Source organism: Bos mutus, chromosome 25 (genome assembly GCF_027580195.1).
Source record: "Bos mutus isolate GX-2022 chromosome 25, NWIPB_WYAK_1.1, whole genome shotgun sequence".
NCBI classification, from domain to species: Eukaryota; Metazoa; Chordata; class Mammalia; order Artiodactyla; family Bovidae; genus Bos; species Bos mutus.
The window spans coordinates 41,035,077-41,062,496 of NC_091641.1; the positions used below are offsets into that span (position 1 = coordinate 41,035,077).

At 64.1% G+C, this 27,420-nt stretch overlaps 1 protein-coding gene across 4 annotated transcripts; it reads right to left on the reverse strand.

Moving 5' to 3' along the window:
* Positions 1 to 584: 584 nt before the first annotated feature.
* Positions 585 to 26,937, reverse strand: CACNA1H (calcium voltage-gated channel subunit alpha1 H). 4 transcript variants are annotated; one of them, XM_070363040.1, is made up of 33 exons: positions 24,805 to 26,937; positions 24,500 to 24,633; positions 23,957 to 24,054; positions 21,404 to 21,563; positions 20,745 to 21,063; positions 20,479 to 20,571; positions 18,706 to 19,483; positions 17,060 to 17,502; positions 15,459 to 15,610; positions 14,626 to 14,811; positions 13,884 to 14,001; positions 13,476 to 13,631; positions 12,935 to 13,025; positions 12,569 to 12,777; positions 10,713 to 11,129; positions 10,173 to 10,273; positions 9,919 to 10,042; positions 9,773 to 9,841; positions 9,484 to 9,668; positions 9,159 to 9,285; positions 8,885 to 9,010; positions 8,595 to 8,651; positions 8,183 to 8,375; positions 7,588 to 7,605; positions 6,283 to 6,434; positions 5,442 to 5,551; positions 5,121 to 5,254; positions 4,889 to 4,959; positions 3,516 to 3,594; positions 2,673 to 2,794; positions 2,152 to 2,578; positions 1,698 to 1,858; positions 585 to 837 (listed from the first exon to the last, which is right to left on the reverse strand). In XM_070363040.1, the coding sequence occupies exons 1-33, from the start codon at positions 24,895 to 24,897 to the stop codon at positions 592 to 594; spliced, it is 5,949 nt and encodes a 1,982-aa protein (XP_070219141.1). In that variant the 5' UTR covers positions 24,898 to 26,937; the 3' UTR covers positions 585 to 591. The 4 variants fall into 4 exon arrangements, with proteins under 4 accessions (XP_070219141.1, XP_070219142.1, XP_070219139.1 ...); XM_070363041.1 differs by having other exon boundaries at positions 8,595 to 8,684; positions 24,500 to 24,594; positions 24,805 to 26,935; XM_070363038.1 differs by having other exon boundaries at positions 8,595 to 8,684; positions 24,805 to 26,934.
* Between the last annotated feature and the right edge of the window lie 483 nt (positions 26,938 to 27,420).

Genomic DNA, 27,420 nt, shown 5'->3' on the forward strand with positions numbered 1-27,420 from the left:
CCTGAGGAAGAGGGTCTGGGTTCTGGGGTGGCCCCATGGCCCGCATCTGTGAACAGGTCCCCACTGGGGCTCCCCACGTCCAGTGGCTCAAAGGTGAAGTTCGGGACAGTCAGGTGTTCTGTACGGCAGGGGCCCTGGCCCCGCCGCTCCCCCTTGGCAGCAGCGTCCAGCCCTGTGCTGTCTGCGGGCTCCAGGGGGTCCCTGTGGGGCACAGCCTCGCAGGATGGGGTTCGCCGCCGCAGGGTGGTGCTGCCGCCTTCTGCCGCAGGGGCCCTGGCCGCACCCTCGTCCTCAGCGGGGGGCTCTATGGAAATGCAGGGGGGGCTCATCTTCTTCTTCCTGCGCGCCCCCAGGGCCAGCTCGGCCTCCAGGACCCGGGGCTTCGCCTCCCCGGCCTCTGGACGGCTGTCCCCAACTCCCGGCTCCCCCAAGGGCCGCCTCTGCTCATCCACCCGGCCCGGCTGGTCCAGGAAGCCCCGGGCGTCCACGCTGTAGAGCCTGTGCAGGTCTGGCTCGCCGCCCACGATCCCACAGGCAGTGGGCGAGGCCAAAGGGCTGCGGGCAGAGCTGGTGATGTGGCTGACCTCCTCGTCAGCCGGGTCTGGGGCTGGACTCCTCCCCGCCTGGGGCAGGAGGCCGGCTGGAGATGCAGTGCTGTCCAGAAGTGTGCTTGCGGGTGCGGATGCTGGAGGGTCGAGGGGACCGGGATGGGGACCGCAAGGAGGGCCCCAGGGATGCCTGTCTCACGGGGGTCTTCCCGCCAGGCTCTCCCCAGAATGGGCTGCTGTCCTCAGTGCCATCAACATGCCCTTCCAGGGACTCCGTGTGGATGGCCTCCTGCAAAGGCAGGGAGTCAGGTGAGACCAGCCAGAGGGACCCCCTCCCCACTCCAGGCCAGGTGACCTTGTGACCCCCCAAGGCTATGGGCCAGGGTGAGACGAGGCTGCAAGATGCTGGTGTGGATGCACTTGCCCCGCAACTGGAGCAGAGGAGCCCTCACCAATTCTGGTCGTGTGGGGAGGACTGGAGGCCAAGCTCCTGTGGGCAGAGCCTTCCCAGGGCCCTGGAAACCCTGAGGGGCACAGACCCCGGCTGCAGCCGCTGCTGGACTGCGGTACTAGATCAGCTTGGTTCCCCAAGCAGGGAGGGGGAAGGGAGGGGGACCAAAGGCTCAGGCAGGAGAGGATCTCTGGCTGCAGCCAGGCTCGTGGGCACGGTTTCTGGGGAGGGGGGTTCTGGGGGGCTTAGGCTGCTGTTTCGGAGAAGATAATGGCACCCCACTCCAGTACTCTTGCCTGGAAAATCCCATGGAGCCTGATGGGCTGCAGTCCATGGGGTCGCTAAAAATCAGACACGACTGAGCGACTTCACTTTCACTTTTCACTTTCATGCATTGGAGAAGAAAATGGCAACCCACTCCGGTGTTCTTGCCTGGAGAATCCCAGGAATGGGGGAGCCTGGTGGGCTGCCGTCTATGGGGTCGCACAGAGTCGGACACGACTGAAGTGACTTAGCAGCAGGCTGCTGTTTAAGGGGCCATGGGTCCCCGTGGCCGGGTGTGGTCATTACACACTCCAAGGGCCCAGAGCCCACGTCTCTCACGCTTCAAATCCAGAGCCCACGTCTCTCACGCTTCAAATGGGGAGGGAATCCCAAAGACCCCAGGGCGCGGCTGAGGACCCGAAAGCGCCTCCTACCTGTCTGCAGAGAAGTCGGCCGACATTAGGCGACCGGGCTGCACCCCGTGGGGGCAGGGCACGGAGGGTGTCGCCGCCCCTGGACGGGGAGGACACGGCGGACGGAACCTGGAGGGAGGCGCAGGACTCCACAGGCGGCGACTGGGCAGCGGTGACCTGGCCTGCGGCAGGAAAACGCCAGAAATGTGTATCCACCCCCAGCGGGCCCTGCCCGACAACACACGCCCCTCTGACCCCTGCCCCGACTGCCCTTCTGACCCCCGCCCGCCCTGCCCCATCGCCCCTCTGGCCCCGCCCCGGCCCCTCTGCCCCACCTGACTCCGCCCCCATCGCCCCCTGGCTCCGCCCTGGCCCCTGCCCTCACCCATCCCCCCCTTTGGCTCCGCCCCGGCCCCCGCCACCCCGCGTCGGCCCCGCCCGCCCAGGGCCAGGCTGCATCCGCCAGAGGCTGTACCGGCGGCCGCGCCCGCGTAGGTCTCCATCTCCACCTCCTGTAGCGGGTGGGGGTGAGCGGCTGCCGCAGGCGCCACGGGCCGGAACATGTAGCTGTCGTTGGGCAGGGATAGCATCCTGGACACCGACACCTTGCGCACGACCAGCACGTTGGGGGAGTCCGGCGAGGCGCCGGGGCTCTGAGGGGCCGCCGGCCTGGGACGGGCTGGGGACCCCTGCGCCATTTCCATCTCAAGCTCTGCGTCCAGCTCGGCGTCCTCGCGGGCCTCCTTGTTGCTCTCCTCCAGGTGCTTCATGAGCACGGCCACCACCACGTTGACAAGCACGAACTGGGCCACCAGCACGAAGGTGACGAAGTAGATGGGCGAGATGGCCGGCAGGTAGGTGAGGCAGTGCTTGTCCTCGCGGGCGCACTCGCGCAGCGTGTCCTGCGGGCAGAGGGCGGCGGGCAGGCTCCCACCTCCGCCGGCAGCCCCCTACTCTGGGGGCTCCCATCGCCCCGCCCACTGCGCCAGCCTGTACCTTCATGATCCCGTTCCAGTTGTCCCCGGTGGACACGCGGAACAGCGTGAGGAAGGCCATGCCGAAGTTAGAGAAGGTGGCGTGTCTGCTCAGGCCCTCGCAGGGGTTGTCCTCACTGCATTCTGCCGGGAGCGACCGGGTCAGCCCGCCCCACGGGGCCAGGGCACACACGGGCCTGCCCTCGCCAGGGAGAAAGCCATGCTCCTCGGGGTGCAGGGTGGTGGCCCAGCAAGTCCCCTGCTCTGCGGAATGACCGGGAGGCCCTGGCACTGGAGAGCCCCAGATGCTGGGTCAGGCCTGGGAGTCGCCAGGTCCAGGGTCGGGGCACCAACTTCGGGGTCCGGGCAGACCCTCAAAGGTGACAGCCACCTCAACCCCCTCCCACACAGGCCCACTGGTGGCTCCTGGAACCCATTAAGTGTTCGTTCAGTGACACCCAGTGGGAGGGGGCACCCATAGGACCTGGGCCGCCACGAAAGGTCCCCACAGGCCCCTACCTAGACTGGACAGAGCCGCACGTGCGGGAGGTCTGAGGAGACCCTGGGTGATAGGAAGGGCTGGCTACAGCACAACCCTGGGGCCGGTAGACTTGGGGCCACACCTGTGTGTGTGTGCGTGCACTCACACTGATGTGCGGCTCCGTCGGCCTGGCCTGGGTGTTAACACGTGTGCGGGTCTGCACAGCGCGTCTACATGCGCCACGTCCACAGTTACCTCACAGTGAAGGGCCGCAGGGCAGGGGCCGGGCTGGAGGCCGGGCCAGCAGCCTGAACGCATGTGCATGCGTGAAGCTGCGCCTGCTAGGGGAGTCTGGGGAGTGGAACGCCGCGTTGCCGCACTCACCTAGCCTCCCGAACAGCTCCACTCCCAGGGCAGCATAGATAAAAAACAGGAGCATGAAAAGCAGGCCGAGGTTCCCTACCTACACAGGAGAGAAGCGGAGCGAGGTCAGGGGGCTCAGCCCGCCCCGTCCCCCACCCGCGACCTGCCCAGCAGTTCCCAGGCCTGCCTTGAGCCCTGTTCTTGCTCCAGGCCTCCTGGCCTCGAGGCTCCTGTGGCCCCAGGGCTGCCTGGTGCCCAGGGCCCCTCCTTGGCTCTCACTCTGCCCTGCACTCCAGGGGGCTGCATCCAGTTCCTCTGCTCCTGAGACCTCCCAGCGGCTTGGGTGGACTCCAGCCTCAGGGTCCCCACGGCGAGGTGAAGGAGGAAGCTCTGCAGGCTGCCAGGTCTTGCCCAACCCCTGCCCGCGGCTCTTCCATGAACTTGCCGCCCTTCCTCCACACCTTCCTGACTCTGATGTGGCTGGTCCCTCTCTTCACCAGCCCCCAGAGACATTGCACCGGGGGTGGCCGGGGCCTGGGCTTCCCTCCCACCGCCCCATCCAGCCGCTCCCAGACAGGGGGTGGCTACACTGGAGCACTAAGGGCATAACTCGGGGCTGAGGAAGGCTGCTGGGGACCAGTGGAGGCCAGCTGAAGATGCAGGGTGTGGACGGCTGGGGAGGCAGCCAGATGGATAGATATATGCTGGGCCGGTGGACAGTGGCCAGGAGGGCTGGATGATGGACAGCTGGGCATCTGGTAGATGGGGGACAGACAACTGTCTGAATGGATGGATAGAAGCCTGGGTGGCTGGATGGCTTGTTAAGAGGGCTGGAGTCACGGTCAGATGGACACATGGATGCCCGGGTGGACTGGCTCAGGGGCTGAATACTACACAGATGGGGTAATGAGACTTTCAACTCAAGAAGCCATACAGGGTCAGGGTTGGGGCTGTGGACACAGGATGTGAGGACAGGGCCTGAGCTGGCTTCAGGAGAGACAGGCCTCTGGCCAACACCCGAGCCCCGGGTGTGGGCCTCCAAACTCGACAAGCCCGCTGCAGCCACGGGCTCTGCCCTCTGCCCAAAGCCCACTGAGCGCAGAACTGCACCGGGCAGTGGGCCCTGGTGTTCCCCAGAGAGACTAGAGTGAGGCCGGAAAGCAGGTGGGCCGCCCCCTCACAGCACAGCTCAGCAGCCCATTACTCCCTGTAGGTGGCGGGGAGGGGCTTGAATAATTGCGTTTGTCTAGAGACTAGAAAGACCACGTGAACGAATGATGCCTGACCAGTGAGCCAGGCCCTCCTGCAGTCTTGTCCTCTTGGGGGCATCTGTGATGCCCACCCTGGGAGCAGGGGAGCCAGACCCAGGCCAGGCCCCTGAGCGGCCGACGTACCTGGGGCAGCGCCTGGACCACCGTGTCCAGCAGGGCCCGCATGCCCGTGGCCATCTTGAGCAGCTTCAGGACTAGGACGGGGAGCCGAGCATTAGTGGGGGGTGGGGCTGGTCTGACCCGAACTACGCATACCCCCACCCCCCGGTCCCCAGGCAGTCCACTGGGGCAGGTGAGGCAGGAGGTGGGGGGCGGGCCCTTGAACAGCGCGAGGCTCAGGTGGGTGGTGGCCTACCGCGGGCGATACGGAGGACACGCATGATTCGGATGATGGTGGGGTTGATGGGCAGTGCTGCGTTCATCTCGATCTCCTCCAACGTGATGCCCATGATGGACAGCAGAACGATGGCCAGGTCCAGCTGGTTCCACCTGGGCGGGTGGGCAGGCATGGCTCAGCGCCAGCCAGTGCCTCCCCCCAGCACCCCGGCCCTTCGGAGCACCTGCAGTCCCTTCCCTGTCCCCTGGGAACGTCCTGGTATCACCAGGGGCACCCCTGCTCAGCACCGTTGCCTCTGCAGGCTCCGGCCACGGTGCCCATCTGCCCCGCCCTACACACCTGTCCTTGAAGAACCTCCGGAACCCAAAGGCCACCAGCTTCAGCACGGCCTCGACGACAAAGACGATGGTGAACACGTAATTGCAGTACTTGAGGGCCTCGTCCAGAGCCTGGGGGCGAGCACCAGGCTCCTGAACATCAGGCCCCCTGCAACGCTGCCCACCCTGCCCCACCTCTCTGCTCTGCTGACCGACCGGGGCACCTCAGGCCCGCCCACGGACAGGCCTCAGCTATTACTGGATGGAGGTCTATGCTGGCTTAGGGAGGCCTGCCTGGCCTGACCCTCACAGGATTCTCAGCACGACCCTCAGTTGGGGGAACCTGCTGCTGGGAACCCAGACTCCCAGCCCTGGCTGGACCAGTCCCACCCACAGCCCAGGGCAGAAGCCAGCCCGCCAGACTGGCTCAGCTTCAGCTACAGAATCAGAGACTCTCAGCTGTTCTGGGAGGAGGGGGCGTCCCGTCTTTGATGAAATAATGGAGATGGGATCTGAGAGCATCACCCTCTCAGTCTGACCTTTCTGGACTTGGGGACATCCCCTAGCCAGTGTTTTTGGATGGAACCTGTCACGGGGTCAAGGATGCCCTTGGGACAGGTGGCCCAGGGAGTGTCCACTGGCTTTAAAGGAAGGAGGGCCCTTTGTTCAAGCCACACCTCCATGTATCCCACAAGCCCCTACGAGGGCTCAGGCAAGGTTGCAGACCTGGGGCCTCCAGCTCTCAGGGTAGCACCACCCGGCTGGCAACAGACCCCACCCTTGGTGACCAACACCCCCACCCCTGCCCCCAGTGTTTAGGCCTGGAGGCAGGAAGGCCGGTGTGTCAAGGCAGCGAGCCCCACCTTGGGCTGGTTGTAGTGCTCCATGGACATGGTGATGACGTTGACGCCAATGATGAAGGTGATGAAGAGGTCCAGGTAGTGGCTGGTGCACAGAGTGTGGATGGAGCGGCGGGTGGGCGAGTAGTCCGCATAGTAGGGCCGTCGCTGGGCCTCTGCAGGGAGAGCACAGTGGTGAGCAGGCAGGTGGGGCGGCATGAGAGGGCTGCCTCCCAGGTGCTGGGGAGTCAGGGGGCTGGAGGAGGGGCCAGGCTCGCGCATGGGCCTCAAGGCAGGTCACCCACTGATCTCCTCCTCCAAGAGGGCCTCAGCCTCAGAGCAGATCCCTGGAGTGGGCATAGAAGCTGAGACTCCACCTGGGCCCTGCCCTGGAGCCCTGTCTGGAACCCCCACCCTGCCAGAAGGTCTCAAGGCAGGGCCTGTGTCGTCTACTCTCCTGGACTGGCATCAGGGTTCAGAGATACCTCAGCGATGAAGGGAGTGGCAAATGGGAGCTTTTGGGCAGGGACAGTCCCAAGGCAGGGCAGGGCAGGGTGGCCCACCACACCCCCATCTCCCCAGCTGGGCATGTGCTGCATTCTGGCCACCAAGCCCAGAGTCCCTCCACTCCCTGTCCTCCAGGAGGCCTGTGGCCATGTGCCTGCTGTCTGGGGTCTGCTTGCCCTCTGGTCCATCTGAGGTTGGGGGCCATGACCTGGGGGATGGGAGGGGGTACATCTCCCAGCAGCTCTGTCTGCACTAAACGCTCTGCCTGCAGTAACTCCCTAGGGCACACCAGTGCCTGCTAGGTGAAGGCACAGCTGCCCCCACTGCACAGGGGCCCTCCTTGGCCTCAGAACCTGTGGGCAGGGACCAGGGACGGCAGGGGCCGATGGGAACCAACCCCTCCCTGGGGCCCACATGCTCCTCGGTCTGGCATGCGGTCACTAGAGAGCTCAGTGCAGCAGCCAAGGGGGCCAGAAGCCAGTGAGGCCCGGCCAGCACTGAGGACATGGGGTAGCGACCAGCCAGCAGGCGTCCCAGCACAGCAGGCAGGCGTGCAAGCCAGGCAGAGGCACACACGGGCTCAGAGGCAGCAGCGTGAACACCAGGCAGGCCAGCCAGCAATCCCTCCTCCTCCCACTGGCACCTGGCGCCCTACAGCCACCCCGTGCTGACCCTGTGGTGGACCCCAGGGGGCCTGGCACCTTCCTGCAATGTCCACCCTTCCCTGTGGCAGGGGCAGAGGAGCAGAGATCAGGCCAGTTCACAGGCCCATGCAGTGGCTGGCAGAAGCGGGGCTGAGGCATGCGGGGTGGGGGCAGGTACCTGGGTTGGGGAAAGTGCCTGGAAAGACAAGGAGATGGTCTGAGCTGGCCGGTGGGCGGGGCCAGGACCCCTCCTGGAAGAAGCCCACTCTGCTCCCCAGCTTGGGCAGGGGTGTCCTAAGACCCTCTCTCTGTCTTGAATGGCTCTGCTTGCTCCCCCCACCGAGGCGTGAGAACACAAAAGCGGCGTGAGCCTGCCCCTGCAGTGGTGGGCGTGGGGGCTGGGGTCTCATCCCTGTGCCTCCTGGGAAGGGCCCCCTGCCTCCTCCGCAGCCATTCTTTTCTGAGAACATAAAGGGCAGAGCGTGCAGAGCCATCTGGAGAGGCCAGGGCCGAGAGGAGTGGGGCCAGGCGGGGGGCTCCGGGGCCAGGGTGCTGAGCCGCTGCCCAGATGCAGTCCTCACAGCCCTGGGCCGGGGGCGAGGCGGACCTGGTTTCCGGCGGCAGCAGCCCGGTCTCGGAGCTGCCCCTGGCTGGCCTCCCGTCCCCAGCCACCCTCCTATAGGCGAAAAGTGGGGCTCAGGTGGATGGGGGGGGGGGCAGGGGCTGGGCGACGCGCAGGTAGCCACCGGCCACTGCCACCCGGAGGGCCTTACTCCTGCGCTTCCTCTCCAGGCGACGCTGCCGCTTTTCCTCGCGCCGCCGCGCCTCCTCGGCCTCCTGGTGCTGCCGGCACTTGTGGAAGTTCTCCACCACGACGCCCACGAACATGTTGAGCACGAAGAAGCTGACGATGAGCAGGAAGGAGATGAAGTAGAGCAGCATCCAGGGGTTGTGGTTGGGCACGGGCTGCGGCACAGGAGAGCGCGTGGGTGCCGGTCCGCCCACGGGCACTGACCCCGCCCACACGCGCTGAGCCCCGCCCATGGGCGCTGACCCCCGATGTGGACCTCTGCGGACGTCCCCAGAGGCCAAACGCAGCCTTGTCTCTGGGGACCTTGCGCTCTCTGAGATAAGCAGAGACCAAGGGAGAAGGCCCGCGCAGAGGAGCAGGGCTGCCCGCCGCACCTGCTGGTCCACGCCCACGGCGTCCAGCCCGTCGTACATGATATTCACCCAGCCGTCCTTGGACGAGAGCACGAACAGCGACATCAGCGCCTGCGAGGCCAGAGCAAGGCGGGCACCTCTGGGCGTGGCCTCCTGCCGGGCGCGCCCTGCAGGGCCACACGCGCGGCCGAGGCTCGATCACCGCGAACCCTCCTAACTTGCTGAGACCCTGTGGCTCCCGCCCTCTAGATCAGGGCTGAGCTGGGTGAGTCACCCGCCAGCCCCGCCCGCCCCGCCCCAGCCCCGCCCACCTGGCCCAGGTTGTCGAAGTTGTACTTGCGTCGCACCCAGCGGTAGTGCGCGGCCCTGCACTCGGCCTTAGTGGAAATGTTCCTGGTGTCGGCGCCCTCGCAGTAGTAAAACTTCCCCTTGAAGAGCTGACCGGGAGGGGCGGTCACTCAGAGGGCCAGGCCCTGCCCTGCCATTCCCCGCCCCTTCACGGGCCCCGCCCTCCCCCTGCCTGCTTGGGCCGAGGCCCTCCCAGGCGACTCCACCCACTGTCTCTCAGGCAGGCAGGCCACGCACCTGCACCCCGAGGATGCCGAAGATGATGAAGAAGGCGCAGCAGATGAGGACGATGTTCCCGATGGGCCTGAGGGACGATATCAGAGTCTCCACCACCAGCTTGAGTCCCGGCGCACGGCTGATGACCCTGGAAGAGGGCCAGAAGGAACGCGTTGCTGGGCACGCCCAAGGGAGCTGCCATCAGGAGGAGCGCCCAGCACTGCAAACACCTTGCCACCCTGCACCTGCAGCCCGGGCCCCTCTCCCTCCCGGATCCCGCCCCACGCGTGGGCCCGCCCTCCTGTATCCGTCCCCTCCTTTGGCCCCGCCCCACGGCCCAGTCCACCTTAGCGGCCGCAGGGTCCGCAGCAGGCGCAGCACACGCAGGATGCCCAGGATCTTGGCGCCGCCAGCCGAGGCCATGGCCACGATGATGTCCACCAGGGACACCAGGACCAGCACCCCATCCAGTATGTTCCAGCTGCTCTGCAGGTAGGCATGCTCACCCGAGATGAGGCCCAGGGCCACCACCTGGTGAGTACAGACGATGGGCTCATGGACCTACGCCCTGTATATGTGGCCATGGCCGCAAGGCCAGATGGACAGACCCCCAGGTCCCCCAGCACACGGTGTACCTTCACCATCATCTCCACCACGAAGATCGCTGTGAAGATGTAGTTGGAGACGCTGAGGAAGACGCGCTCCTGCAGGAGACAGGAACATGGGAGAGGCCGGCCGTGGCCATGGGACCCACCCCTCCCTGGTGAGGAGAGAGCCTCACAGTGCTGCCGGGGTCGATGTCGGGCCTCTCCAGGGCGATGGTGATGCAGTTGAGGAAGATGAAGACGAGGACGACATGATCGAACATCTTGTGAGCAATGATCTTTTGGCAGGAGATGCGGAACCTGGGAGCCGGGAGTGGGGTTTTGAGGACAGTCCTGGCCAAGCCCTGGCTTCTGTCCACAGAGCTCACCGTCTGGTAGGGACGAAGGGGGCCCCCAGGGCGGGGTCAGCGTTCCCAGGTGCGCCCCTCACCTGTTCTGTGGGGAGAAGAGGTACAGGGCCCAGGGCTCGCGGCTCCGGCAGCACTCCGGCTTGTGCGGCTCCAGCACCTTCTGCAGCCTCGAGCAGCAGCTCTGGGGAGGAGAGGGGGGTGTTCAGGGCCCCTCCCAGCCTGACCAACCCCAGCCCCTCCCACCTTCAGGCTCAGCCCTGTCCACCCACCCAGGCACGGGGCCAGGGAGCTACACTGGGGTCTGGGGGACCAGTGAGTGGCCACCCTCAGATCCACACCCAGGTGGCCCCCAGCAGTCCTGGGCAGCGGGGTGCCCAGCTAAGAAGGCACTTACCCTCCCCACGGACATCTCACTGGCTGACTGACTCCAACCCAGAACCAGCCCTCAGCCTGAGGTGGGGCTGACCCTGGGGCGAATCCCACTCCAGAGCTCCCTGTGGATGCGCTCTGGCCCAGACTGTCCTGCTTCCCAGCCCCTCCCGCCCCCAGGGCCTCCCATGAACACTGCCCCCACGACTGCAGGGAGGCAAGGGGCCAACGTGAGGCCCACCCCCACTCACGTCCTCCACATCGTCGTCAAACTCGGCCGGATCCTCCTTGTGGCTGTCGATGCGCAGGAAGAACTCGCTCGGCAGGGCCAGCACCTGCCCGTTGCAGTCGTGGACCTTGGTGGGCAGCAGGGTGGCCGGCCGTGGGGGCCGCAGGTCCAGCGTGCTACGGTGGTCCAGGGACTCGGTGCGCCGCAGCGGCGTGGCACGCGTACCCGGCGAGGCCCCCGACCCGGGCCGGCCATCCTCGGCCTCCTCGTCAGTGCTGCCGCTGCCCCTGCCCTCACCGGACAGCAGCGACTCGCGCTCCCCACACTGGCTCCTGCGCTTGAGGCTGGGTGCACGGCCCAGGCTGTTCCAGCTGGAGCGCCGGCTGCTCCAGGCGCTGTTGGGCCCCCAGGGGGCGCAGGGCGAGCCGCGGAGGCTGGACTGTGGGGTGAGGGCAGGAATGAGCAGGTCACACCCCTCCCAAGTCACCCCCAACACGCTGGCCTCAGGGCACCTGGCTCACGGGACTTTCCCTGGTGAAAGGGATCTCCAGTGACACCCGTGGGTGACATTCGTACATGGATCATCTCCTTTAATGGGCTTCCCTGGTGGCTCGGATGGTAAAGAATCTGCTTGCAATGCAGCAGACCTGGGTTCGATCCCTGGGTTGGGAAGATCCCCCAGAGAAGGAAATGGCTACCCACTCCAGTATTCTTGCCTGAAGAATCCCATGGACAGAAGGGCCTGGCGGGCTACAGTCCATGGGGCCACAAAGAGTTGGACATGACTGAGCAACTAATATGCATGTGTAAACTAAACAGGGCCTCTCCTCTAGGGAGCTGCTAGGGGCACTGAGCCTTCAGCGAGATGCCTGTGGCACACAGTGGGTCAACGGTGAGCTGGAGACACCGCCAGCAAGTGTCAGATCCCTGAGGGGGCCTCGCATGCCAGCTTGAAGACCAGAGGGTGGGCGAAGGTCATCAACGGGCCAGGGACCAGCTACAGACCAGGCATCCTCAGATGCGGCCCAGCAGCTGACCTGGATCTCAGGGGAGGGACCGCTCATCAACTTCTGGCTAGCAGGCTCTGGACTTCCAGGAGAAGCCACACGCCACCTCAGGAGAGAAACTCAGCTGTGCTCCAGGACTTCACCTTTGCTGTGCCTATGCTCTCTGCCCTTCGCCGTTTTCACCTCCTGGGTCAGCAGGAGCTGAGCTGGAATCTGGCCCAGCAGCTCCATCCTCCTCCTGGGGGCTCTAGCAGCTTAGCTGTGATGTGCTTGGCCACAGCTGTTCTGTGACTGACACTCGATGTCCCCTCCCCCTCTCGATGGTTCACCTGGACTTTCCTCCAGGTTCACCCCCCACCCCACCCCAAGTTAGCTTGTCCTGCTCCACCCACCCCTTCTGGCCCTTCTGAGACGCACAGAGCCGGCCCTAGCTGCGTCTGTCTGGGGTGGTGCTTCCTGGGTTTGTCTGGAAAGACCGTGGGCCCCAGCTCCACAGGGCGCTGCTGGTTGTGACGCATGGAAGCCTCCGCCCGGCTTCCGTCACCTGTTTCGTGTGCTCAGCTTTTACACCTTTTTGCCATCCTTCTCTGTTTTCCCTTCTTGTACATTCTGTGTTCTGCCAGCTTTTATCTTACATTGTGCAAATTGGAAGATAAACTTCTGGCCTGCTATTCTACTTGCTTATTCACACACCTCCCATCAGAACAGCGGTTTCTAGTTCCATTTATAGAAAACAAAGCGCTCGGGCCTGATGGATTCTGGGGAGGAGGGGGCACATTTGGGACCCTCACTCATCTCTGGGAAAGGTCTAAGGAGCTGTGTTGGGGGGGTGAGCCTGAAGGTGCCCTGAGGCCAAGGCAGGGTCCCCTACCAGAGATTTCTGGTCTCCTAGCTGAGGGTCCATGGAGCTGCTGCTGCCACGGCGCGAGTCCAGGGGGCCAGGGGCCTCGTCCAGGTGTGGGGAGCTCTTGGGGGTGGGCATGGGCGTGGCCGCTGTGCGCATGATAAGGGGAGGGGGCAGGCTGCCCCGGCCCTCCAGGTGCCCGTTGGGTGTCACTGCCAGCGAGTACATCTTCATCTCTAGGGGAGGGGGGAGAGGGGAGGCCACTCGAGCCTGCAGGGCTCCCAGGAAGGAGCGCCTGTCCGCCTAGGATCCCCCTCCGGAGTCCCAGCTGTGCCCAGACCCTAGAGGCAGTGTCCCCTCCGCCGCATCCCTGCCCCCCATCCACACGCGCACCTGTGGCCCTGAGGTCTCGGAACTTGTCCAAGTCCTCCTCCAAGTGGGTGGATGTCTTGTCTTCATCTGTGTCGGACCTGGTGGCATCACCCTGTGCCCGACGAGCACACAGCAAACGTGAAGCTCCCCGTGGGGGGGCGACCCCCAATGTAAAGGTCAGGCCCACAAGGGGTGGGCGTAGACAGAAGAGCCCAGCAGGGTGAGGACGAGGTCTGCCCCACACTCCTGGTTCCCACCGCCTCCCCTGGAAGCCCCTCACCTCCTCTGGAACCCCTCACTCCCCTGGAAGCCCCCTCACCTCCCCTGGAAGCCCCTCACCTCCTCTGGAACCCCTCACTCCCCTGGAAGCCCCCTCACCTCCCCTGGAAGCCCCTCACCTCCCCTGGAAGCCCCTCACCTCCCCTGGAAGCCCCCTCACCTCCCCCGGAAGCCCCTCACCTCCCCTGGAAGCCCCGCACCTCCCCTGGAATCTCTTACTCCCCTGGAAGCACCCTCACCTCCCCTGGAAGCCCCCTCACTTCCCCTGGAAACTCCCCCTCACCTCAGCCTGGAAACCCTCCACCAGGATGGCCACCAGCAGGTTGAAGAGCACATAGTTGCCAAAGGTCATGAGGGCCACGAAGTACAGGGCGGCCCAGGAGGACGTGGAGGCCATGCCGTTGTACAGGACGACGTTCCAGTCCTCCTGGGTGAGGATCTGGGGGAGGGGCGGTGGGCAGAGTGGGCCCAACGTGTGGGCCGAGGGGGCACCAGGATGGGGTCCTGGCTGGGGGAATGCCGCCAGGTCTCAGGACCAGAAGGATGAGTGAGACCAGGCCCACCACCTCAACGTCCCGGCCACCGTTCTTCACCCCCAGTGGCCTCGGAGGGGCCTCAGCCAGCTCTGAGCAGGGCTATGGCCCTCCAGGAACCACCCGTGCACAGCAGGGGACGGCCTGCCCAGCTGTACCTGGAACACGGTGACGATGGCCCACAGTAGGGAATCAAAGTTCTTCCGGTCGGGGATTGTGTCTCCGGTATCTGTTTTCAGACTGAATTTGCAGCCAAAGAGATGCATGCCAAGGATGCTAGGGGGGTGGACAGGCAGGGGTACAGTGAGTGACTGGTGCAGAGGGCCAGGTGTGGGGCTGGGGACCCAGCCTGGTCACCCCACGCCCACCATCCACTCCTCTACACCTTCCTGAACTCTGGCTTCCTTGTGGGCAGGACTGCCCAGGGTCCATGGCCAAACTGTTTCCATTCTATAGGTGGTAAGACCAAAGCCAAGAACGCGGGAAACACGGGAGGCCACTCTGGCTTCAGGCAGCGGCCAGGACTGGGTGTCTGTCTCACCCGGCCTATGTGGGCTGCTCTCTGCCCCAGACCCCTCCCCGAGGCCTGGGATCAGTGACAGCAGCAGGGGTCCAGGAGCCCCAGGTTGCCTGCCTGCCCCTCCCTCCTCCGCCCCTTTCGCCCTTGGCTCTTGAGCACAGTTCCAAGTCCCCCACTGCGTGCTGGCGCCTGGCAGCAAAACCCACAGTAACTGAATTTGTCTTCCTCTTTGAGGCTCAGGGCATCCAAGGCCCCGAAGCCAGGGCCGGCGCAGTGGGCGGGCCCGGCTGGGAGCGGGGCCTCCCGTCCAGCGCCCGTGCGGGCTCCTTGCCACAGGCCTTCCCCTTGCAGCCACCCGGGGCAGGGCGCGGCGCACACACCTGAAGATGAAGATAAAAAGCATGAGCAGCATGCAGAAGGTGGCCACGTTGTCCATGGTCTTCATGAGCACCACCAGCTGGCGCCGCAGTGCGGGCATGAAGCGCACCAGCTTGAGCACCCGCAGCAGCCGGAAGGTGCGCAGCACCGACAGCCCGCCGTCCGCCTGCCCGATGATCTCCCACACGCTGGGGGTCGGGGGTGGGGTGGGTGGGCAGCGTTAGGATGGCCTACTCCCGCCCTGACTCTGGGACACTCTCTTCCCAGAGGCAGGAACGACAGCCTGGAGCCACCTCGGCCTCTGCTCAACCCCACCTGGGAGCAGGTTCGGCTGCATCAAAGCATCGGAGGGGCTGAGGGGTGGTGGTGTCTCTGAAGACTCGACTGAGCGCCTTTCCAATGTGCCTGGCTTGTCTGCTCTCCTTAGACTGGGGGCCCCCTTGAGTCCCAAGGGCCCTGCTTTGTCCCGGGGGACGGAATTTCCCCAGATCCCCCTGGTTCTTTCTGTGCTGATTTTGCTGCAGCAAGCTGGCCTTTCTTGCAGGGGCTGAGCCCTCAGTGGAGGCCGGCTGCAAGGCTTAACAGCCACTGAGTGCCTGCTCTGTTCCCGCAGGGAACAGCTCCACTAGCTTCTAGAAACTCCCGCCTGAGCTGCAGCTGACCTTGTCGTGTGCACCCGACTCTGCCTTTGAGGAGGGGCGAGGGTCCCGCCCCAGGAGACCCCACCTCTGCACCCTGATGGCAGGGCCTTTCCCAGTGGCAGGGGCTCTGCCATCTGCGGGGGCTGCGGTGGACATGGGAGCCTCCCCAGGCCCCAGGGGAGGAGGGGACCTACCTGATGACTACGATGATGCCGTCAAAGATGTTGTAAGGGTTCCGGATGTAGCCCAGTGGGCCGCAGGCCAGCAGCTTCAACAGCATCTCCAGAGCAAACATGCTTGTGAACACAATGTTGCTGATCTCCAGGGCGTTGGTCAGCTCATCGGGCTGCGGGTGGCAGAGTGGTTGTCAGGGCCCACCCCCAGCCCCCACTGCCTGTCATGGCAGGGTGGGACACCACTCCACTGCGCTGGGAGCAGGTAAGGCTGCATCAAGGGGCTGTGGCAACATCTCAGGAGGAGCCCCATCGGCTGCTGTCCAGAGGAGGAAACAGGGACCGCAGGGGTGTCCCCTCCAGCTGCACCCCAGCCTGCCTGGCCCTCCCACCCTGACTGTCCCTGGCTCCCCCAGGCCCCACCTGACCTTCCCAGCAGCATGTCTGAGAAACAGGGCTCCAGACACTTCCCAGACCCCAACAGCACAGGCCTTGGGAACAGAGCCTAGAGCATCTGTTCCAGGGTGGGCGTGTGGGTACCCGGGGTGCAGACAGTACAGTGTGGTTCCCCCAGCAGCTGCCCTGGCCCTGGTGGCCCCACACACCCTTCCTTGTCAGCAGAAGGCCCCAGAGGCCCTTTTCTTACTGGGGATATGCTGGTCTAGGCGCCTATGTGTGCAAGTGCACACCTGTGCCAGTGTAAATGCTGGTGTGTGTGTGCCAGTGTGTGGTCTGCTTGTGTGCACATGAGTCTGCATGTACCCGCATGTGTTGTGTGCACGCATCGCCACCCACGTGTGTGTCTGTGCACAAGCCCACATCTGCACAGATAACCTTTGCGTACGTGCGTGTGTGCATGTGTGTGTGTGCAGAGGCTCCTCCTGGCCAGGGATCCCCGAGCCTGCTGTTGCTCCTGCCCTGGATCTCACCCTCACAGACAGCACCTCTCAGCCGCCAGCTGGAGGCTAATATCACTTGCATTTTCCCTGAAATTGCTAAAGGATGAAAGACCAGAGCTTAAGGGACTTAAAAAGCCCAGAAGGCAGAAAAGGAGGAAGGCAGTTTGGTCATTAAGAGTGAACTGGCCTCGGTCCCCAGGGAGGACGACCTCTCCCTGCCAGCCCAGCCGCTGCTCCTTGGGGAAGCCCCAGTCCAGGGCAGGGGCCGCGTGCCAGCACCATGTGCCACTGCCACATTCCCCTCTGGGGCCGCCCAGGGCATCCCAGCCTGAAGGCCCAGCTCATATGGGGGGCTCTGTCCATGAAAGCTGGGCTCTGGAGGTCCCACCTTGAAAAGCACCAGATGGCCTGGCAAGTGCCCTCGGCTCCCTGCTGCCTCTGGGTCTGTGATCTCAACGCCCCAGCCCAGACAGAGGACCTCCGGATGGAGCCACAGTCTCTCTGTCTCCACTCAGCAGAGGCCCACCAATGAGCAGCAGGAGCATCCGCTGAGTGAACGGTAAAAACTCCCTCACAATCGACCTTCAGCCCCACTGCCACGCCTATTCCCCAACCCCAGAGAGCCCTCTGTGGAGCCCATGAGAGGCTAAAGCCTGCAGGAGATACAGGCAGGCGGGACGTGCCCCAGGGCCACTCTGAGGGCTGTCTGTGTGGGGCACCCACCTGCTCGTGGTACTCGACACCCATGCTCAGCGTGTTAGTGAGGATGGCCACCATGATGCCCCGGTTGAAGTACTTGCTGTCCACGATGCGGCGCAGCTTGCCACTGAAGGAGGCCCAGACGTGGCCCAGCCCACCCTGCTCGCCTGCCGCCGCCCGCTGCGGCCCCCTCCGCCGTGTGCCGCCCACGCCTGGCGCCTCTGCCACGGGGGGCGACTGCATGGGGTCGCGGTGGTCCCCGTGCCGCACATCCTGCGTGAACTCGTAGACCCCATTGCTGTCTGAGCCTCCACTGTCTGAGTCGCTGAACTCCAGCTCGGGGTCCTCCAGGGCACTGGTGCAGTACGGGCAGCTGCTCAGCTCACAGGTCAGCGTGCCCGCCTGGGGGCTGGGTAGGGGGCAGGGCACACTCAGGCCTGACAGGCGGCTGGGGGCCTGGCCCAGTCCTGCGGGGAGAAGGACGCAGGCAGCCTCAGGTTGCTCAGCTGGTGCCCAGGAAGCAGGCGCTCACGGAGGCTGCTGTGGGGTGAATGGTGTCCATGTGCACACCTGCACACACCTGGGCACACTCATATACACTTGGGCACACAGCTGAGCACATTGTACACACCTGAGCATACCATGCATGCCTGCATACACCTGAGCACGGGTGCACATCTGGGCACTCTCATACACACCTGGGCACACAGCTGAACACATGCACAGGAAGAGACGCACACACTTGCACACTCATACGCCCTGCAGAGCTGCTCTCTGTTCACTCAGGGGTGAAAAGAGGCAGAGGCACATCCCCGCAGGAGCCACACCACCCACAGAAATACGACGTGAGCCACTTTCCAGTAAAGGGATGCCATGACCGTGAATGTTCTGGCTCATGATGCCCTGAGCCATCGTCACTCCACGCTGCCTCCCCGGCTGAGTCTCTGGGGCCCAGGTGACTCTGCACCCACAGAGGCTTAGATTCGCTGCAGCCAGGAGCCCCGCAGGGCCATGCTCCCCCAGGGTGCAGTGCAGAGCTGCAGGCACGTGTGCAGTGACACCCCGGGCACCACGTGAGCACACAGGGTGACCCTGGCACACACACCTCTCCCTGCCCCAGGTGCCCCTGCCAGTGCAGGCCACCTGGGAGGCCTCAGCCTGGTGTGACCCCAGGGTCCTGCATGAGCCAGGTGGGTTAGGCCGGGGGCCCAGGTGGGAGGACCGGGTGTACCGAGGGGCACCCTGGCTCCTCTGCTCAGCCTCTGGGAGCTCTGCGACCTTGGCTTCCCCTCGCCCCGGCCCCAGCCACAGTCTCCCCACCAAGAGTGCAGGCCAAGTGCTCCTCCTGAGAAACAACTGGCCGCCCTGCTCGGGGCCAGACGTGGGCCATGGGACATGGCCCTGGGGCTTCTTTTTTGCTTGCTAGCTTCAGAATTCTCATTTCCCGGTGGCAAACACTCGCACCCCACTGAGCCATCAGCTGCTCAACAACACAGGATGGGTGGAGGTGGGGGGGCACCTCCTCCCATCTGAGGCCCCCAGGCCCCCTTTCTCTTCCTTGTCCAGGACTCCAAAGAAGGCTGGGCTCATGAGGGTGGGCACATAGGTGGGGATGTCCCAGGAGCCCTGTGCCCCACCCCCCACCGCTCCCCACAGGGGCAGGTCCTTACCATGCTCCCCAACCAGGTGCTGGATCTTCTCGCAGGGGTCCGGGCTGCTCAGCCTCAGGGGGCTGTGCCCCCCGGCTCCCGGGGGGCCACCAGGCCGCTTCCCCTTGGGCCCGAGGCCGCTTTTGCCACTGCCCGCAGCCGAGGGCAGGATGGTGGGGTAGTTCATGGCTCCCAGCCCGGCAGCCAGCTTGAGCCCAGCAGCGGCAGTGGCTGTGGCGTGCGCCACGCGCGCCCTCTCCTGCGGCCCCTCCACATGGCAGTCAGCGTGGTACACACTGTGCACCGACTCGGCGTCAGGGGGCCCGCGCCCGGGTGAGGCTGGTGCTCCGGCCCGCACCAGCCTGGTGTCGCCGGCTCCTGGCTCGGGGCCTGGCCGGCGGGGGCTGCCGTGGCTGAAGTGGTAGTGGTGGTGGTGATGGTGGTGGTGGTGGTACACGAGGTGGTGGATGGAGGCAGCGCGCCCGCCTGCCCGCCGCGGCCGCCGTCCTGAGCCCTGGCCATGCGTGGCGCCACCGGGCTCCACCTTCTTGCGCCAGCGGCTCTGCCAGCGGGCGTAGAGGCGCAGGCCACGGCGCTTTAGCTTGCGGCACACATGACCCACGTACCGGAGAAGCTCCTCATAGCAGCTGCCCGGCTCAGAGAAGCTGGCTAGCGTGCTGTCATTGGACAGATAACGGGCCCGCTGCTCCCGCATCAGCTGGTTCTCCCGCTGCTTCGTCTCTGAGAACTGCGTGGCGATGACCACCAGGCACAGGTTGATCATGAAGAAGGAGCCCACCTGTGGTGGGCAGGCAGCCGTGAGCTTGCTGGCCATGTGCTCCTGGGAGGTGGGGAAGTGGGGAGCACTGGGATCCATCTTGGGTGGGGCAGGAGGCCAGGACAACAGCTGTGATTTCTACACCACTATCAAGCCTCTGATGAGAAATACACTGAGCCCTACTGTGGGCTTCCCGATCTAGGGGCCGATGGGGCACCCTGGGACAGGCGGGATCCCTGCTGATTCGATACTAAGCCCCAGCATCTGGAATGGGTGGTGGGCAGTGGCTGCTATCAATTATGGACAATTGGAGGACGTGTAGGGAGACGCCCTCCTGTCATTTGTGTGGTTCATTCCCTCCTCCTGAAGATATATTCTTCAACTGGATCCTCATGCCTGGGTCAGGCCTCCCCCAGCCCCCAAGGCTGCACTGTCCTCTGTGGCAGGATCAGCAGATGACACTCTCCTGTGCTTGGGTTTATGGTCTGAGATGGCACCCCACTCCAGCACTCTTGCCTGGAAAATCCCATGGACGGAGGAGCCTGGTAGGCTGCAGTCCATGGGGTCGATAGGAGTCGGACACGACTGAGCGACTTCACTTTCACTTTTCACTTTCATGCACTGGAGAAGGAAATGGCAACCCACTCCAGTGTTCTTGCCTGGAGAATCCCAGGGACGGGGGAGCCTGGTGGGCTGCCGTCTATGGGGCCGCACAGAGTCGGACACGACTGAAGTGACTTAGCAGCAGCAACAAAGGGCAGGTTCCTGGCTCAACTCACCTCTGGTCTATGCAGACCCTGCCTCAGACCCCAGGGCCACTAAGAGAACCAACTGAGTGCCACCTTTGGGGATCACACTCCCTGTGGAGGGCCAGGATGGCACAGGACCTCCATGGATCCCGGGGGCAGGGCCACAGCCAGTAACAGAGGAGTTCAGGATCTGAGACAGGTCTGTCACAATGCAGGGACACCCCACCACCCCTTGCAGCGGATGTCCCACCACGTCCCCACACTCACGATGATAAGCAAGATGAAGTAGATGAAGTTGTAGAAGGAGTGGGCGTCCATGACGTAGTACATGATGTCCACCCAGCCCTCCAGCGTGATCACCTGAGGGGGGGCGGGCAGGAGGCTGGACACATGGACGGCCCTGAGAAGGCAGTGGGCCCTCCTCGCCTGTCCTGGGGAGGGTGGCATGGCTGGCGGGGCAGGAAAGCCCTGCCTGGCACTAGCCCCCAGCCCTACACGCTGGGCGTGGGGTACCGGAGAGACCCGGAGCCCACCTGGAAGATGGCGATCCAGGCGTAGCCGATGTTGTCGAAGCTGATGGCCCCGTTGTGCGGGTTGGAGTCGCCCGAGCGGCACACATTGTAGTACTGGTTCCAGTTGATGCAGGTGTGGTGACCCGTGCCACCTGCGCCCTCGGCCTGCGGCTGCCCGTAGGCCTCCCAGCCCAGCGTGCACTCCACGCGCAGCTCGCGGCGGCTGGGGATGTGCGAGCACTTCTGCATGCCGTTGTCCCGGCGGGAGGAGCAGATGAACGGGTTTTCTTCACCCTCCTCCGGCTGGTAGTACGGCCGCAGGAAGCTGAGGTTGCTGTTCCTGGAGTAGAGACGGCGAGACAGACACACACAGAGGTATACACACACAAAAAACAAAAGGTAAGAGGCAGACCTAAGTCCGCTAGTGCTAGTGCCGCTCTCGGAAGGTCAGGTCTTGTCTGGGGAAACCGGGCTTGGAGAGCAGGAACCTGGAGGGCGGAGCCTGTTTGGGGGTGGAGCCTCCAGGGGCGGGGTCTGGAGGGAGGAGCCTGTTGGGGCGCCTGGAGGGAGGAGCCTGTTGGGGTGGAGCCTCGGGGCGGGGCCTGGAGGGAGGGGCCTGTTGGGGTGGTGACTCCAGAGGTAGGCCCAGGAAGAGCAGGTTAGGGGCAGGGCCTGCGCACCTGGCGAAGGTGCTGTCCAGGAAGCAGCGGTTGCGCAGCAGGCCGGCCCAAAGCTGGACGCCCACGATGCCGAAGATGAAGAAGACAAAGAAGCAGAGCAGGAGAACGTTGCCGAGCATGGGCAGTGTGTCCAGCAGCAGCGTGACCAGGATCCGCATGCCTGCAGGCATCACGCAGCCGGTCAGCGCAACAGAGCCCTCCTGGGCATCCCTGAGGCCCCAGCCCCTCCTGAGCTCTCTGCCATTCACAGGTGGGCATCAGTACCTCTGCGGGGGACACGACCCAGGCCCCTGTACATTCTGTTAGACCCCACGGAGGGCAGTAAATAAGGCCACCGACTGGAAAGGCTCAGGGTAGGTGGTCCTTGCTCCTCAGGAACGCCAGCCCGGACCAGACTGTATCCAGGCGGGCCCCTAGCGTGACAGTTCAGGAGTCCCGCAGCCCCAAGCTCATCATGGGAGCAGCAGCCTGGGGGAGCCCCAGCAGCTCAGACTCTGGGCTGCCTCCTGCATGCAGGAGCCACGGGTCTTGAAGCAGGTACTGTGTTTGGGGACCAGTGTTTCTTCCCACTCTCTATGTGAATCATGTGAAGCAGAGCCCTGGAGGGGAGGTAGGGTCTGGGTGCACCCCAGGACAGGAGGCAGTTTTTTGTTTTTTACAGATTTTTTTCTTTTTAATGTGGACCATTTTGAAAGTCTTTATTGAATTTGTTACAATACTGCATCTGCATTATGTTTTGGACTTTTGGTCACGAGGCATGTGGCATCTTAGCCCGCAGACCTGGGCTCGAACTCACTTGCCCTACATTGGAAGGTGAAGTCCCAACCACTGGACCACCAGGGAAGTCCCAGGAGGCAGCTTTTGAGAAAGCGTTTGGAAGCTCTCGTTCCTGGGTGTGATGGAGTGTGTGAACACAGATTAATCCAGGGAGTGGGTCAGCCAGCCCCACCAGCCCTTCGCTTGGTCCTGGCTCTGCCCTGCTCCCAGACCTCAGCAAGGACATGTCTCACTTCCAGAAACAAGCAAGGGCCAGGCTAAGGGTGCAGGCAGAGCCTGGGGCAGATGCCAAGGCCCCCTGGAGAGCGCCCAGGGGCTGCTGGGTGACAGAGGGGCCCCTGGGGCTACAGGAGTAATCACAGCTGGGAGGGGCACTGCAGTTTCAGAAATGGCCGAGAGGAAGATTCACCAGGGACAAAGTCTGAGAGCACCACCGTTGCCAGACCGCAAGTGGCTCCAAGGCCACAGGTGATCCAGGGTTCAGAGTGGACCCCAGGCAGCCAGAGTAAGACGCAGCCTGGAACATGCCCACTGGGGGCTCACAGTGAGGGGAACATGGTCCAGTGTGGGGGAGGCACCCTGTTTGGGACCAGGGCCTGACCCCACAGGGAAACTAGGCTGAAGGCAGCATTTGGCCTGAAAAGTGATCTGTACTGTGAAAGGGGTTGTCACTTCAGGCACTGAAAGGGGACCCAGGTGAACAATGCCAGTGTGTGGTGGTGCTGGGCCCAGAGCCAAGAACCACCTCACCTCACAGCCGTCCTTGAGGAGTACCATGTTCACAGGTGGGTAAACCAAGGCTCAGAGAGGCACAGTTACTTGCCCAAGGTCACACAGCATCTGAACCCTGTCTGATTCCCGAGGGTAGAGCCAAGTGGCAGCTAGATGGAATGCCTAGGAGTCCCACAGCATAACCCTTCACCCTCCTGCTCTTTGGTGGAGCTGACAGCTTCAGGGGGAGACAGTGACCCATCCTGGGGGGGATACTTCTTGGAGGAGCTGCAGGACAAGCCCCGATCCCCTGGGCCACAGTGCTGAAGCCACCAGGACCCAGGATAGGCAGCCAGAAAGGCTGTGCACACCAAGGTGGTACACGAGACCCACCTGTATGCGTGCGTACACACACTTGACAGTCATGTGGGGAATGCCCCCCACTATACCCTCAGGAAAACTAACAGCTGAATTCAGTCAGAACACTGGAAACTCTGAAGACACGGAGATCCCCACACAGACCCATGTGGGCATGACCAAGGTCAGCACAGACCACCTTCCAAACAAGCTTCCAAACCTACACCGTCCAAACCCACACGACTGCCCAGAAGTTTCTCCATGCTTCCCTGAGCACCAGGCCCCTTGGCAGGGCTCAGATAGGAAGATTGCTGGGGCAGGCCAAACAAGGAAGCCACCACGTCCTGCATGGCTCCAGGACATGATCCCAAATGCTGTGTGGATGATGAGTCTGAGGTTCCGAATGGCCTGACACTCAGCAGCCCTGGGGGACATGGGGCTGCCATTCAGCCTGACTGCCCATCACACCCCGGCTTGGTACAGGGTTGCTTGTCTCCACCCGCCCCCCGCCACCCCGAAAAGCAGTGGCAAATCCTCAGCTGCCATGTAAGTGGCAGGAGGCCTGCACCATGGTCTGGGCTGGGACCCCAGTACCCAGCAGCCAGACAGGCGGTACGGCCTCTGGGTCTTGTGCCCAGTGGGGCCTCAGGAGCTCTCAGCAGGGCTGTCTGGCCACGCTTACCCCAGCCCCAGGTGGGGGTCACTTACTGGGCACACGGTTGATGGCACGAAGGGGCCGCAGCACGCGCACAGTTCGGATGGCCGAGAGGCTCACGTTGTGTCCGTCCAAGGAGTACTCCATCATACTGGGGGCAGAGCAGGGGCATGCTCAGCGGGGGCAGGTGCTGGGAGGGGAGATCAGAGCTAGGCCAGCGGGCACCCGGCTCTCTCCAGGGTACCCTGGCGGCTGAGGCCAGGAGGTGAGCACTTGCTGGAGACATGATCCCCATGTCATTTGCCCAGCCCAGCTGCCCGGAGGAAGGGAAAGCACAGCCTCCGCTCAGCACTGGAGGACCCTCGCCACTCACAGGCCACCCCGGACACCCTGTGTCTGTCCCACAGTCCCTGGTGCTGGCACAGGGAGCCCCAGATAGGTCCCGCTCCTGGCACCCCACCCCCAGCCACTCCCCGGGCCCCGTCCCGCCTGAGTGCACCTCCCCATCTCTCATCCTGGGGGCCCCCGGGGCCGCTCCCAGGCGGGCCTGACCAGGCACTGGGGTCGCTCCAGGCTGGCCCCTTCCATGGCCTTACCCCGCCATGACGATGAAGAAGTCCAGCCTGTTCCACGTGTCACCCAAGTAGCACTTCTGCCCAAACAGCCCCAGGGCGATCATCTTGATGACCATCTCCACCGCGAAGAAGGCGAAGATGAAGTCGTCAAAGGCCTGCAGGAGGGGGGCCTGAGAGTGGGGCCTGCGCCCCTCACACGGCCCAGGCCGCAGGTGACTGGCCCCGCCCCCTCCCTCCAGGCTCCGCCCACACCCAACTCTGCCCTCCGACCCCACCCAGGCGTCGCCCCTCCCACCTCCAGGCCCCGCCCCTCCGGCCCCGCCCACCTCGAGGATGCCACAGCGCTCCGAGCGGCACTCGACGTCCTCGCAGGGCCGGAACATGCCCAGGGTCACGCAGTTGAGCATGATGACCAGCATGCTGACGTGCTCGAACCACGTGGGGCAGGTGCCGAGTTAAGGGTCCACGTAACAGTTAAGGAGCCCCAGGTCGCTCCCCCAGCACCCCCCCAGATGCCACAGGGGTCTCAAAATCTCCCCATTCCGTGCCCGGCCCATCAGCTGGGCAGTGAGGAACAGACCCCAATACCGGCCTCTGGACACCGCTACCAACCTCTCGTGTACAGCAGGACCCTGGACCGAGGCGTGGGGCCAGACACTGCCCCTCCACCAGGCTCCCTAAACTGTGGCCAGGCTCACCACTGCTGCCCAGCTGGGACCCCAAGTACTACAAATGCCCACTAATTGTTACGGGTGCCATAAAGGCAGCCTCAAAGACCCTCTCCGTGGCCCTGCAAGAGTCCCTCCTGTAACCCCAGAGGATGCCCTGACCACAGCGACAAGCAAGAGGGATGCGAACTTTAGCCCAGCTCAGTGCCTGTGCCCAGGGGACCTGCAGTCCTACTGTGAACCTGGATGAAGGGGGATGGGACATGGACGAAGGACAGGTGAGTGAGGACCACCCCCCAAGTTAGTCGGCTCGTGAAGGGTCCCGTCCAGGAGACTCTCCCTTTGGCAGAAGGGTGTCCAGTCAGGACATTAGGGTGCCTGGCCAGCAGCCAGTGCTGTACCAACCCGTGCTGTGTGAACCTGGTCACCTGCAGGGTTGCTGGCCCTCAGGATGGAAGGCCACCGGCCACCTCAATGAGGACGCACATTCTGAGAGTGGCCACCAGGTGGCGCCTCGGCTCCACAGAAGCCACAGTGCACCGCCAAGTTCCCCCTCTGCTCCTCCGGAAGGCAGCCACGTGGTGGGCCAGCAGTGCCAGGCCTGAGGAAGGGGGTTCCCCGGTGGGGGCAGTGGGGCTTCACTCAAGCCCGTGGGTGTAGGCAGGTGTCCCTCAGATGGGAGGGCCCTGGGGCACTCCTTGTACCTCGCCTCCCACCAGGACACATAGCCAACTCCGGGGTGGGCTTCTCGTGGGGCTGCCCGCCTGTGCCGCCCTGGGCTGGATAGCAGGGGACCCGAGAAGCCTTCCCGAGCTCTGTGGGGTGGAAAGGGCCTCCTACTAAAGAGAGAGAGTCAGCACTTGGAACACACTGCTTGTTGGAAGACAGCCTGGGAAATTCGGTACCGCGGCCCCTAGCCCCACCCCCGGCGCCCAGGGGGCTGGACAGGATGATGGGTTGGACCGCCTGCAGCACATGCGGGCTGTGTGCCCTGGGGCCTTGGTGCCCCTCTGTGCCCCCTCAGTGTCCGCCAGTTGGGGGAGGGCGCATTGCACAGTTCAACAAGGTGACCATAGCAGTAGGGCCTGGCTCCACAAAGTGGGTCGGTCTCCAGGGACCTGAGAGCCCACTCTACGCCCCTCTGCACGTGGGTGCTAGGCTCGGGGTCCATGTGGCCCCGCCTATGCGGGTCTCTGACCCTGAGGTCACCTGATACACTGGCAGAGGCTATGCGTGACCGGGGTCAGGGAGGGACAAGGCGTGGGGATGTTCAGGGCCTGTGTGTTAATTCAGGCGGATGGGCAGAAGGCCGGGCTGTGTCTGTCTGCCCTTCCATCGTGGAGCTGGCAGCCTGCCCCACCGGGACAAGGGGCAGACCCTTCTCCCCCGGTGCCCCACAGGGACAGGGCCAACAGTGGCCTCTCTGAAGCCCCTGGTCCCTGGCGCCCCTCGCAGTGTGGCACTGGGCCACCGATGTAATTACCCGTTCCCGCTGAGAGCGCCATAATTACACTTAATGGGTTCAGCAGTAACAAGTGCCTCTGCTGTGATCTGGCTGCAGAGAAACAGAAATCAGCATCCCGCTAAGATAGCTCAGAGGGCCCGGCCCCCACGTCCGCAATGGCGGGCCACCGCGAGCAGGCAGCGCTGGGCCTGGTGGGTGATGGTCAGATGCTCCCCAGACCTGGCTGGTCCCTTGGTTTTGCAGGCTTCCCGCCCCCACCCCTGCAGGGAGGCAGCGCAGAGCAGCCTGCGCCCTCGGTTTGCCTGTCCCCAGCAGCAGGGGTGTGGGGACTGCGCACCCGTCTCCCGCGACACCTCTTCCCTGCCCCAATTCCCCTAGCTCTTCCTCTACCCCAACGGTTTCTGCCTGGCTGGCCCTGCCTCCCACGTGGTGAACGTCCTGCTCCAGGAGCAGCAAAGTGCCCAGCCCAGCCCACCCCTGAGCCCTCAGCCCCTCCCATCTTCCACCATCATCACATCCCTCTTCTCAGACTGATGTCACCAGCCTGATTCCTCCAGGGCCTGCACCCACTCTCGCTCTGAGGTCACCCCAGACCCTGGAGCTGGCGTAGGGCAGAGCTGAGGACCTTGGCACTCGACAGTGCCGTGTACATCTGGAGCCCCAGGCTGGTCTGGACTGGGACCCATGAAGAGCTATTGGGCAGGCACTGGGGGTCACAGTCCCCCACCCGTGCTTCAAGCCAGGTCCCCAGCAAGTTGTAAAGACAGTCCAGCTCAAGGTTCTGGGCTGTGGTCCTACCTCGATACCTT